This window comes from Rhinoraja longicauda, chromosome 1 (assembly GCF_053455715.1).
Source record: "Rhinoraja longicauda isolate Sanriku21f chromosome 1, sRhiLon1.1, whole genome shotgun sequence".
Lineage (NCBI taxonomy): Eukaryota > Metazoa > Chordata > Chondrichthyes > Rajiformes > Arhynchobatidae > Rhinoraja > Rhinoraja longicauda.
This window is the reverse complement of record NC_135953.1, coordinates 127,771,385-127,785,378: the sequence shown is the minus strand read 5'-3', so window position 1 is coordinate 127,785,378 and position 13,994 is coordinate 127,771,385. Positions and strand designations below refer to the sequence as shown.

The 13,994-nt window shown below is 39.5% G+C and overlaps 1 protein-coding gene across 3 annotated transcripts in view; it reads left to right on the top strand.

Moving 5' to 3' along the window:
• LOC144597272 (5'-3' DNA helicase ZGRF1-like) overlaps positions 1 to 7,347 on the top strand; it is a 69,132-nt gene extending 61,785 nt beyond the window's left edge. For all 3 annotated transcript variants that reach the window (XM_078406408.1, XM_078406400.1, XM_078406390.1), the window contains 4 exons: positions 1,343 to 1,477; positions 2,342 to 2,606; positions 3,339 to 3,496; positions 7,255 to 7,347. In XM_078406408.1, the coding sequence (XP_078262534.1) occupies positions 1,343 to 1,477; positions 2,342 to 2,606; positions 3,339 to 3,496; positions 7,255 to 7,305 (609 nt within the window). In that variant the 3' untranslated portion in view covers positions 7,306 to 7,347. The remainder of the gene's footprint in view (positions 1 to 1,342; positions 1,478 to 2,341; positions 2,607 to 3,338; positions 3,497 to 7,254) is intronic.
• Positions 7,348 to 13,994: the final 6,647 nt, after the last annotated feature.

Sequence of the window (13,994 nt, the reverse complement as noted above, 5' to 3'; positions counted from 1 at the left end):
CCTCCTTATCTCCTTTCTAAATGTACATTGTTTTATTCAATCAGATGCCGAGTTAGTCTCGGATGTTTCTAGGAAGGCAAACGCTTATCGTAGTGATCTCATAGGTGGCCTTTTGATTTACTGGTCCCTTTAAGTTAACCTAAGCATTCTTCCAAAACATCTACTTGTTTTCTTAAGAAGGTTTTGAAGTGAGGTTCTGCTAATTTAGTTGACAATTCAATTTTAGCTGACATACCCTTACATTACACCTTCTACGTCTTGGATTGATCTTTCTTTCTATCTTAACTGCACAGGGGCTATCTAAAATGTCTAGAAAAGCATCACATTGATGCTCTGGACTACTCTTTGGACTTTGTTGTCCTCAGCTGTCCAAGTAGAATTTCCTCTGAAATTATTTATGTTTGTTGTTCTGTATTGGTAACATTCACTGCAAAACCCTGAGTAATTGAATGAGGATAATTAGTGGAATTTCTTCATTATCAAATTAACCTTTCATATGAAGAGTGCAAATTCTTGGCTTGTGGGAAGAATGCTTGGATTGCTATGAATGCTATCAGTTTAAGATGGTTTCACCTTGGGTTAGAATGGCATCCTGCCTTAAGCGTCATTTGCAACAAACGTAGTACTGTGTGGTCAGGTTTTCTGGGGTGAGCTAGTTTGCTTGAATTGCGTTCACAACTGGCTTATTTGATTTTGAATTTGTAGCAATTTGTTGTAAGCCTGAACAATGGAATTCATGTTTGGCAATGCATTTGGGTGAAACGGAAACATTCTGTTTTATTTCTCTGAGCATTTAAAAATAATCAAATTTATTGAAATTTATTTTTTATTCCAGAATTAAAAGTGAGCCCATTACATGACTGTACTAATTAATTATGTGAAGACAGATTTTAAATTGACCCAGGAGTGTTTGTACCAATTTAAAACCATCGTTAATTGAAATACTTTATTTAATTACTGTTGTGTGGATGTGGTAATTGGGCATGTACATTCATGCTCGCATCGCCAAATAATGAATTCTAATTTTATCCCGGTTAGTGTTAGTCTTTAGTCTTAGTTCCTGCTGGATGGCAAACTGATGCTTCCGCACTTGAAAACTGTGAAATTAAATGTCAGATTAGCTTTGGCCATTCGCATACATGTCCTGCTTTGGAGAACATTAAATAGGATATTAAATATTAACTTGCATTCGGTCTAACCGAGATCAATGTTTAAGTAATTGCAAAGCAATTATCTTTCCTTCAAGGTATCAGATGATGTCATGAACATTGATACTGTACACAGAGTTTGCAAAATGTTGCTTCGTCAAATTGTAATGTGATTTATGTTTTGATTTGTCCAGATGGAGATGCTAGGCAGCTACCATAATCTGGAGGAAGCAACATTCACTACAAAACTCATCCAGTCCCTGGTAGCCAGTGGAATTATGGGGTCCATGATTGGGGTGATAACATTATACAAATCTCAGATGTACAAGGTGATTAAATTACTTCAATATATGTATTGTTGTGCTCATGGTAAATGAAAGGAAGTACGGTATGATTTTTATAATGGGAAATATATAAAGAACGAACGGGCATGATTAAAAAGGGATTTGGATACAATTGGTACCTCAAATAAGACGTCACATTGCTCTGTCATTAGATAACTACTCAATGGAGTTTAAATTCAAAATAATTCATTTGAATGTTCAGTTTTATTTATATGGACATATTCTGCTAGAAACTTGAAAAAAACAACAGTTGCGATTGTATCCATTAATAATTATCCAGAGTAAAACCAAACTCCTATGCATCACAAAGCATGTTTAGTGACAGTGGAACAGAAATTGATTTGGGTGGAATTGAACTTTAGAAATGGAGTACAACTGCATCCACTACTGTATTGGTTAATTAATTCGAAAACAAAAATGCTGAAAAATGCAGCTGATCATCTATGTGAGCAGGAATAGTTTTAACATTTCGTGTCCAGCTTTCATCGGAACTGAACTATTTAAAGAATTCATCCACATTGACTAAATGTTTACTCACAGCACAAGAGGCCCAGATTTCATCCTGACCTTCGGTACAGTTTGTGTGGAGTTTCCACATTCTCGCGCATGCATTTCCTCCAAGTGCTCCAGATTCCTCCCACATCTGAAAACAGGGGTTCATAGGTTAATTGACCACTCTAGTGTTTAAGGAGTGGACGAAAAAGTGAGATAACATTGAACTAGTGTGAATGGGTGATAAGTGGTCAGCATGGATTTAGTGGGCCGAAAGGCTGTTTCTGTGCTATATCTCTAAACTAAACTCATGAAATAGATGCCAATTTACACTTCCATTTTATTTTACACTTGCAGTTATGTGGATTACTTAACTATATGGCACAATGTGAACTGGCTCAGATCAAAGCAGTTCAGGTTTCAACAGTGGATGCTTTCCAGGGAGCAGAGAAGGAGATTATTGTCTTGTCTTGTGTGAGGACTCAACAGGTTGGATTTATAGATTCTGAGAAGAGAATGAACGTTGCTCTGACCAGAGGGAAAAAACACTTGCTAATAGTAGGCAATCTGACCTGTCTCAGAAACAATAGACAGTGGGGGAAAGTTATTCATCACTGTGAAGGTAAGATATTAGGAGGTAAGGTAAGATATATTAAGTCTTGCATTAATTATTGAAGATAAATATCAGTAATGTGAAGATGAAAATTTCAATCCAGTGTGTTAACATTTTAAAGTATTGGTCGTTTATGATTCCAATGTTCATATGGTTTTGTTTTTCCATTTTGTTTGATTTTGGGAGCTCCAGTGACAAAAGGAACTTGAGATCTACTGATCCTTTGTGCTGGACGCAAAAGTCCAAGGTCAAACACCATGCTGAAAATATTTACGTTAATGATGGCGAATAATCAAAATTAATGGCAAATAATCAAAATCAAATTATGATCAAAAGGCTACACAATCCCAGAGTAGCCTTATGAGGATCACATTATCTTCCTTTCGTAACATTGCCAATCCCAAGTTATCAATAAATATAATTATCAATACATCTATTTTGCATTTTTTAATGCATACAGCATGATTAAATTATGTTTCTGCTGCTTATGTTCATAGTGAGATCTTTTAATCCCTGCTCTGTTCTGCTTCCCAATAACAATGCACAAAATATTATTGTCAGGATGTAATATGCAAAAGATGTGTTTTTTTTCCTCTCTAAGAAAATACTCTTAACTGTTTTGTGCTACTCAATAAATTAGTAATTTTGAACTTTGCTAAATGGTAACTACCTTCATAAAACAAAGTAATTGTGGTCTGTGCAGATATTAACTAATATTAGTGAAATAACTTCTATTACCAGGAAGAAAAAATGGTTTGCAGCACGCACGGCAATGTGAGCCAGAGCTGGAAAAGATTTTGAAATGTTATAATGAGCAGAAGTTGATAGAAAAAAACCAAAAGGGGAAAAGAAAATTAACATCCAGAAATGAGTCTGTTCTGTCTGACGAGAACAACAAAGTAAGGATTTCAATATTCTGACATTGACAATTCTTTCTTTGAATTGACCGGTGACTGAGCTTATTTTCAAAGTCCCTTAGATAAGAGTAATCCTTATGGTTAGAGCTTGTCCTGAATCTGTGAAATAAATCAGAGTCTCTATTATTTTGGACATCGTGCCTCTATCAAACCCTTACCTGTGCAGTAACTAGTGTGTAACAGCCACCACATGTAAAAATAATTCACACACAGGCATCTTCTCCTCTGAATGTTTCGAAGTGACTTCCTTGTTTAGGAAGTTCCTTGTTAAAGTCGACGTCCCAGATGCTTTTTTTCTCAATCATGCACATATATCACCAGATCTCTTTGTTCGTGTACCACTTACAACATTGTGTATTCTTGTTTACCTTGTTTATTCTCATTCTTCCTAAATGAAACACTTCACATTTGGACAAGTGATTAGAAAAAGCCAATGTTGACTGGTTAAAGGAAAATCAGGTCAACTTAGCATGATACTGTTTTCTGTTGAAGTAGTGAAGCAGGGAGGAAATGTGAATGATCCAATTTATGTGGACCTCTAACAGGCATGTAAAACCCATAAAGAGGGCCACAGCGACATGAACATTCCCCAAGACCAGGGTTAAATTGACTGGTCTGCGATGACTAGATGTAAAGGAGTGTAACATTTACAATTTTTCCAGTCCTCTGAGACCACTCTTAAATATGTTTGGACAATTATTACAGGGTCCTGACACAACCATGCCTCAGTGATCTCTAGTGATGCACCCCCATTTTATTAGTTTACATCTAATTAGCACTTTTTTCCCCTCCTGCTCACTCAAGCTCTCCTGAAATCTCTCCTGAATATGTCCTTTTCAAAAGTCTTTTTATTATTCCTTAGCTGCCATAACTTTGGGCATAATATTTTTTTTACTTCTCTGCTAAGTAAACCCTTTTCCTTTAGCAAATCCATCAGGTGGCGCCAGCAATGGCTGCCTCGCCAACAGTCTGTCTCGTTCATTCCTTGTTTGTTGTTTTATAGTATGTGTTAAATGTATGTTTTAGTGTTCTTTAGCTTGTTTTATGTGTGCGGGGGGGGGGGGGGGGGTTTGGGGGAAACTTTTTTTAAATCTCTTACCTCAACGGAGCTGCGATTTAAAAAAAAAAAAAAAAAAAAAATTTAAAATCCGTATCGTATCTCCATCCGCACTGCGGCCTAACATCAAGGAGCTGGTGGCCTCTACTGGGACCGACTTCAGGAGCTCCAACCACGGGAGCCTGCGGACTTACCAGCGTGGAGCTTGCGACCCTTTTGCCAAGGATCGAACTTGGAGCTCCAACCGTGGGAGCCAGTGGACTTTAACACCGTGGAGCTCGTGGTCACTGGTAAGACACCGACTTCGGGAGCTCTAAGCCTTGGGAGCTTTGACCGCCCCGACGCAGGAGCTTCGACCGCCCCGACGCGGGAGCTTAGATCACCCTGACTGCGGATGGTTCGACTGCCCCGACCACGGGAGCTACGACTGCCCCGACCACGGGAGCTTCGATCACCCTGACTGCGGATGGTTCGACTGCCCCGACCACGGGAGATTAAAGAGGGAAGGAGATTAGACTTTATTGCCTTCCATCACAGTGAGGAATGTGGGGAATCCGCTGTTGTGGATGTTTATGTTAACTTTTATATAGTTGTGTGTCTTGTTGCTTTTTTTAGTATGGCTGTATGGTAAATCGAATATCACTGTCCCTTAATTGGTGCACATGACAATAAAAGATCTTTGAAAAGCGTGTTAAATATTTCATCATATTTCCTGATTAGCTTCCGTATTGTTATTGATTGTTGTTAAGTTATATCATGGAATTATTTTGGTTATTTTTATTGGACATAAATTGAAGAATTTGGTTCTGTAGTAACTGCAGTATCTGTACTTCCCTGATAGTGGCACTGCAAAGCTGTCAGAATTCAAAAAGATTAAGGAATTGAGACTTGTCTACTCTTGACTTGAAGTCATCTTTCCATACTATAAACTGTTACATTTACTGCAATCTGATCACTTCTCATTTGCCCGTTGTCAAGCCCGATAAGACTGAAGTCTACTGTAATTCAGACCTGTAACACTGGAGTCTGTTTGCATGATGTACTTCCTGGGATTTCTACAGATCTTCTTTTGTCACAATAAAATGGATTTAAGCTCATTCATAAAAATGTAACTCCAAATTTTGCAAATAACTTCAATATTGGCCCGTTGAAGCAAAGTAGCGTATAATTGGAAAAGTGTGATTTAGGTGCAGTATAAAGGACCTTGATACTGTGAAGCCTAGAGTGGCAGCAGGCTAAAAAGGAGTTGGACAAATCAAACAAGATGTAAAACAATGCATGACATTTGAAAATAGTATGCACAATACTATTCAACCCATTCTTACATAGGGTTACTACAAAGTAGGAGGGATGCCTTTTGTGTGTACTTTTTCATTTTGTCTTTGTGAATTTTAAAAAACAGAGTACAACTGATAAGGACAAAATTGGATCACACCGCGTCGATTAATCTGGGTCATATTTTTTTGTAACTTTCAAAAGAACACACTGTTCATTACTATTTTACGAAATGAGTATATATATGTTTATCAAGATTGGAAGGTGGCTCATGTTATTTTGCAAATAACTTCAATATGGGTTGTTAAAGCAGCAGTTATTTAGGAAAGGACATGGACAAGCAAGAGAACTACAGAACAATATGCCTGACATCCGTGATGGAAAAGTTGTTGGAGGGGATTATTAGGGACAGGAACTACCAGCATTAGGAGAGACATGAACTGATTAGGGATAGTCAGTGTGGCTTTGTGCATGGGAAATCGTATCTCACGAATCTGAGGCCACCAAGCGGATTGAAGAGGGTAGACATTGTCTATATGGAGTTCAGCAAAACCGTTGACAAGGTCCCGTATTGTATGCTGGTCTTGAAGGCTAGATTGCTTGGGATCCAAGGTGAGCAAGCAAATTCAATTCAAAATGGACTCGGAAAGGAGTCAAAGGGTAGTTGTGGAGAGTTGTGTTTCTGATTGAAGGCCTGCGATGAATATCGTGCTGCAAGGTGCCGGGTACCACTGCTGTTTGTTATATACATTAATGATTGGGAAGACAATGTAGTTAACATTGTTAGTAAAATTGCAGACAACACCAACATTGGTAGTACTGTAGACAGTGAGCAAGCTTATCGAAGTTTGCAACAAGATCTAGATCTGTTGGGAAGGTGGGCCAAGGAATAACAAATGGAATTCAACTCTGACAAGTGTAAGATATTGCACGTTATATTAAACCAAGGCAGGACTTGCATGGTAAACATAGAGCCCGAGAGAGTGTTGCAAAACTGAGAGATCTGGGAGAATAGATGCATGATTTTCTGAAACTGGTGACTTGGGTGAAGAAAGTGTTTAGCACACTTGCCTTCATTGGAAATGGCATTGAGTACAAATATTGGGAAATCATGATGCAGCTCCACAAGTCTTTGGTGAAATCATTCTTGGAATACTATGCACAGTGCTGGTCACCAAATTAAAGGGAGGATGTCATTAATGCGGAAAGGGTGCAAAAGAGATTCAATCAAATGTTTCCTGGGTTTGTGGGCATGAGTTATAGGTTGAGGTTGTTTAGGATAGGAATTCTTTCTTTGGAGAATTAGAGGTTGAGAGGATAAAGTGAACGCTCACAGAACACTGTTGTAATTAAAACAATAATAAGCATATTTAAGAACAATCTAACATTCATTTTCTTTTATTTTCAGACCATTAATACAACAGAAGGGATTGAAGGAAATGAAACATTTGAGGTATAGGATTGCAGAATATCCAGAATATCCAGGCAGATGAACCACTGGCAAGTGATTTTAATTTATTACTGCTTGTGGGTATAGTTTATGGCCTAGAAAATATCCCAAAACAAATAGAAAATTCAGAGAGAGAAACCATCTCTGCAAATGCTGGTTTACAAAAAAAGACCAGAGCAACTAAGTGGGTCAAGCAACATCTCGCGAGAACCTGGGGTATTGTGTGCAGTTTCGGTCTCCTAATTTCAGGAAGGGCATTCTTGCTATTGAGGGAGGGAAGAGTAGGTTAACCAGGTTAATTCCCAGGATGGCGGGACTGATGTATGATGAAAGAATAGGTCAACTGGGCTTACATTCACTGGAATTTAGAAGGATGAGAGGAGATCATAGAAACATATAAAATTCTTAAAGGTATTTGACAGGCTAGATACAGGAAAAAGGTTCCAGATGTTAGGTGAGTCCAGAACCAGGGCTCTGTCCATCCTCTCCTTGTAGTTAACCCCCTGTAATCCATGCAGCATCCTGGTAACTATAATTTCCCCTTATATTTGACCTCCCACAGTACAACACCTCAAACTCGCCTGGATTCAGCACCATCTGCCTAATCTCCATCCATATCAGTAACTGATCTATATCCTGTTGCATCCTTTGAGTCTTATTCGTGTCCACAGCTCCACAAATGTTTATGTCGTCTGTAAACTTACTAAACCAACTCATCTATATTTTGTCCAAGTTATTAACATATAAACAACAAAGGTCCCATTGCTTATCCCCGCGGAATACCACTGATCACAGACCTCTAGTCAGAATCACACCATTCCACCACTGTCCCCAGTCTTCTATGGGTAAACCAATTCAGAATCCAAAGTACCAAGTCGCTGTGGATCACATGCATCATTATCTTCTGGATCAGCCTTCCATGAGATCCCATGGAGGCATTTGACAAAGTCCATGTACACAACATCCACTGCCCTATCCTCATCCTTAATTACCTTCTTCATCTCCTCAAAAAGCACGATCTGTTTACAAATATTATCTGCCACGCATAAAACCATACTGCCCCTAATTAGCCCATTCTCTCAAATGCAAATAAATCCCATCCCGAGGAATCCACTCCATTAGCTTCCAAATGACTGATGTGTGGCTCACTGCCCTATAATTCCCTGCTTTATCCCTGTTTCCCTTCTTAAACCAAGAAACAACATTGACTACTTTCCAGTCCTCTGGATCCTCACCTGTGGCTACAGAGGATATGAGGATTTTCATTGTGGCCCCACCCAATCTCCTCTCTTGCTTTTCTTAATAACTTGGGATAGATCCCACTAGGCCATGGAGATTTATCCACGTTCAAGAGACCCAACACCACCTCCTCCTTGATCTCGTATAGCATATTAGTTTACCCCACACAGATCTCATTATCCTCACTGCCTTTTTCCTTGGTGAATACCAATGCAAAATGCTAGTTTAGTACCTCGCCTTTCTCCAAGCATAAATATCCTCCTTCACCCTTTAGTGGTCTCTACCTTCTTCCGAGCTATCCTCTTGATTTTAATGTATGTATAAAAAGTCTTGGAATTTTCTTTAACCCTACTTGTAACATTTTATGGCCCCTTCTGGATCTCCCAAATCTTTGCGTGAGTTATTTCCTGCTTTCTTTATATCTTTCAAAAGGCCTGACTGTTTTCATCTTCCTAAACCTTGCATCTGCTCCTTTTTTTAACCAAATATACAGCTTCTTGTCATCTGTTGTTCACTTATTTAGCCATCCTTGCCCTTCCGCCTTACTAGAACAAGTCTTTCCTGAACTCTGGTCTTTAGAAGAATACTACAATGCATTTTCCCTTAATTAATCATATGTATTGGATTGGTATTAAAATATTTGCATTTGAATATGTGTTTTAATAGTAATAAAAATAGAAAGCCTGCAGAAGTTAACTGTTGCAAGAATCAAGGTTAACTCCCTATCCCAAACCCATACCAAAGAAAGAGACAAAATGCTGTAATAACATAGCGGGACAGGAAGCATTCCTGGACAGAAGCTGTCTTTTTCATACCTTACCCTTCCATATCTCTAGTCTCCCTCTGCCCTGACTTTCAGTCTGAAGAAGGGTCTTGACCCAAAACGTAACCCATTCCTTCTCTCCAAGTCAAGTCAAGTTTATTTGTCACATACACATAAATGTGCAGTGAAATGAAAAAATACCCACAGTCCAACAACAAGAGCAATAAAAATAAGCAATAACACACACAATCAAACAAAAAGAAACATCCATCACAGTGAGTCTCCTCCAGTGACCTCCTCACTGTGATGGAAGGCCAGAATGTCTTTTCTCTTCCCCTGCCGTCTTCTCCCATGGTCAGGCTGTTGTAGTTGCCACGTTCCAGGCCGCGCCGGACGGTGAAAGGTCCGCAGCGGGCCGACCCAAGCCCCGCAATTCAGGGCGGGCGAAGACGCTGCCACTGCACGTCGGGGCGGTCGGGGCTCCCGACATTGAACCCCCGCCGGGCAGAGAAAAATCCCGCGGCCTATTTCAGGCCGTGCCGGACAGTGAAAAGTCGGCGGCGGGCCGTCCCAAGCCCCGTGACTCGGGGCGGGCGAAGACGCTGCCGCTGCCGGATCTCCCGATGTCGGCCCCCACCCAGGGGGCTGCGAGCATCCGACGTCCACGCGGCCGGAGCCTCCACAGGCGAGCCCCAGGTGGAGGACGCCAGCTCCAGGTGCATGGCCGATGGTAGGCCGCAGCGGGAACGGAGACACGGCCCAGAACAAAAGGTCGCGTCTCCGTTCGGAAGAGACAACTTTACATTTACATTTACAATCCTCCCCCCCCCCCCCCATATAGTACACAACCCCAAAAAAACTACATCACATTTACAGTACAATCAAGACAAAAAAACAACATAAAAACACAAAGACAGACGGACTGCAGGTAAGCCGCAGCTGCTAGGGCAGCGCAGGCACAGAGATGCTGCCTGTCCGCTGAATGACTCCAGCATTCTGTGTCTATCCCCCTTTACATTATTTTACATTTTATTATCACTGTACTCCTTTGGCCTAATTCTAAATATTTATTTTGGTTACTACATGGGAACAGGATGTCTACTCTCTATTGCTACTATTTCAGATTTTACGTGTGATATGTCTTGCAAGGGTTCTCTATAAACTTCAGAATAAAAAATCACTAAAATGTCTACATAACATTACATGTTTATAACAGCAGGGGAGAATATAGTACATTACAATGTATAAAATGACAATAACTAAAATGCATTGAGTTAACCAAAGTGCATCAATTTTGTATTGTTTGGTCTGAAAGGAACATGCAACTGGATTTGGAGTGGCAAGAAGCAATATCTCACAATTGATCAAATAGAATACTATCCAACGGAGTGCTAGAACATGATTTTTCGCCTTCAGGCCCAGAAACCAAGTTTGATTGATGCCAATTATATGATGAGTTATTGAAGATTTTACCTGGTAAATGTAAAAATAATGTTAGAGTTCTATTTTATTGTTCATTTTATAGTTGCATATGGCCTTTATGATTATAGACAATAGGTGCAGGAGTAGGCCATTCAGCCATTCACTCCAGCACCACCATTCACTGTGACCATGGGTGATCATCCACAATCAGTACCCCGTTCCTGCCCTCTCCCCATACCCCTTGACTCTGCTATCTTCAAGAGCTGTATCTAACTCTCTCTTGAAGGCATCCAGAGAATTGGCCTCCACTGCTTTCTGAGGCAGAGAATTCCACAGATTCACAACTCTCTGGGTGAAAAAGCTTTTCCTCATCTCCATTCTAAATTTCCTACCCCTTATTCTTAAACTGTGGCCCCTGGTTCTGGACTCCCCCAACATCGGGAACATGTTTCCTGCCTCTAGCGTGTCCAATCCCTTAATAATCTTATGTTTTGATAAGATCACCTCTCATCCTTCTAAATTCCAGTGTATACAAGCCAGTTACTCCATTTTTTCAACATATCACAGTCCCGCCATCCCGGGAATTAGCCTAGTGAACCTACGCTGCACTCACTCAATAGCAAGAATGTCCTTCCTCAAATTTGGAGACCAAAACTGCACACAATACTCCAGGTGTGGTCTCACTGGGGCCCTGTGCAACTGCAGAAGGACCTCTTTGCTCCTATACTCAACTCCTCTTGTTATGAAGGCCAACATGCCATTAGCTTTCTTCTGTATGATAATAATTAAACCAATTAGTTGCCATTAACTTGTAACAGATAACTCCCCTTTCTGCATTCTTTAAAAAGCTTCATCAGCAGATAGGTTTGTTAGTAAACCTTTCTCGACTGCTATTCCTTGATATTGGGTTGGTGGATTATTTTAATTTGTGAAGTCTCTCCTCTCTTTAAATTATGCTGTTTGGTTAATCTGGTAAGGCAAAGGATGGTGTTACTAGGAAACCAGTGGCCTGTGTTAGTTTCACTTTAGTTAATGCTCCTTTATTTGGAAACAGGATGACATTTATCCATTTTAATTTTATGTAAGATCGTCAGCAGGCAGAATAAAATAATACATTTGTCCACTTCTTCCTGTCTGGATTTGAATTCTAGGTTCAAAAGGAAATGAACAAAGTGAGAAAATACTTTGCAGCTCCAGTATGGGGTTTTTTTCTTAGTCATTTAAGCTTTCATTTACCAATGAGAATGGAATGGAGTCCACCTGGCTGTAATAAATAGACATGGTTGATGGACACGAGGGGAAAAATCGGTACCAAAATTGCAGGGTGGCTTGTAAATACTAATTTGTATGCAGAGATAATATATTTTACATAAACAGAAAACTGCTAATTAACCTTTGAATTTCATTTCTCTCACACATTTAAATTATTTGTTTAAATAGTCAGTAATCAATGTTTAGAATGTTTAAGTATTTAAACTTGCTGTAATATGAAATATAATAAATGTTTTATTATAAAATGTTTTAACTACATTGATAGAAAGGAATTGTATAGACCTCATTTACATGAATAAAATTTGATTTTCCTCTACTAATTCCAATTATGTTTGTTCTGATTAGTGGAAAAATTGTAATATTTCCTTGTGTTGTAAATACGTAGCTTTTGTAGTAGAGGAGACCAGCTAATCTGTAAGTTTATTCAGATCAAAGATCATTGGCATGGAACATGAACTCGGTTTCTCTCCCCATAAATCGTATCCGACATAATGATTACCCATTAAAAATATATATATTTGAACAATTTTGAGCACAATAAGATGTATTTTCATGAATGAAGGATGATTTAACGCAGAGAAAATTGCATATTAGGACCTCAAAGCTACGCGTATCTCTGAGTACCAATTACCAATAAATATAGTGATATGAGGATGGTGCAAATGAACATGTAGATTCCTTGGGCCCAGACAGAGTAAATGGAAAGGATCTATTAGGGCCAGCGGAGGAGGCATTGGTTTAAAGAATTGTAGAGGGAATGAGGAAGTTAATTTTCCCTTTCATTTGTGTTAGAGGCAGAAACCTCAACACATTTAGAGTATCTTTAGGTGCATTTGAAGAACAGTAACCACAGGGCTATGGACCTTAAGCTGAAAATTAAAATTGGATTATAGCTAATCAGCAAGAACATGCAATGAACGGTAGTGATCCCACAACAAGCAATTAGATTAATACATGGTGATAAGCTGCTAAAGAGCTAATAGGAGGACATTCCAGTAATACCCCCATCATCAACTAGCTAACTAAGCTAGCATATATGTGCCAAAGGGAAGGTGGACACCGTTGCAAATATGTTCAGCCAGATGGCTGAGTTGATGATCCATCTCCGATTCCTCCTGAAATCCCCACCATTTTAGATGCCAAGCTTCATAAAAGTTGGTCTCCTCCACAAATAAAGGGCAGCACACTGGTGCAGCACCAGACTTCCAGACTCGATCCTGACTGTGGGTGCCGTTGGTACGGAGTTTTACGTTTCCCCCTGTGGCCGCCTGGGTGGGGGGGAGAGAGGGGGGTGGGGGGGAGTAGGGGAGTAGCGTTGGGGGGGACATGGACCGTTGTGATTTGCTGTTGAAGACCACTGGAGCAAGTATGTCTTCAATTAAATTAGGTATGTGCAGTTTTTTAAATGAAACTCTTTCTTCATAACTTAGTCATACATTTTTTGACCATTGTTCTTTTATTCAATACCAAGAGAATTGGGATGTGTAAGGAAAGACCAAAATAGAAAAAACAAAACAAAACAATTTTTTCTTTGTTTTAAAAAGTATTTCTGTTCAATAACCTTTCTATAATAGTAGAATATACTCATGATAGGCCTGACATTGTACATGTAGTCCAAGAATTACAGACTGTTGGAAATAATAGTAGTTTTTCACACGTGAATGTAGTGCAACACGTACGCGCATTTGGAGTGCATACTTTGTTTTGCTGAAAAGTTGCATTATTCTCCATGTTATGAATTTTGATGTAAAATTCTGAATTTGTAAAATCAAATGTTGGGAGGTCTGTAATATCATTGCTATTCATGGTAGAGAGGAAGGGGTGGGGGCAGTCTAGACCTGCCACATGCAAAATGCAGAATCAGAAGCCAGGTATCCTTCATGGAATGGTTCATCTACTTCACCCCAAAATCTTTCCAACATGCATAAAAGGCAACTCGGGTGCACGATGCAGTACTCTCCACTTGGCTTGATAAATGCAACTTTAACAATATGTAAAAGTT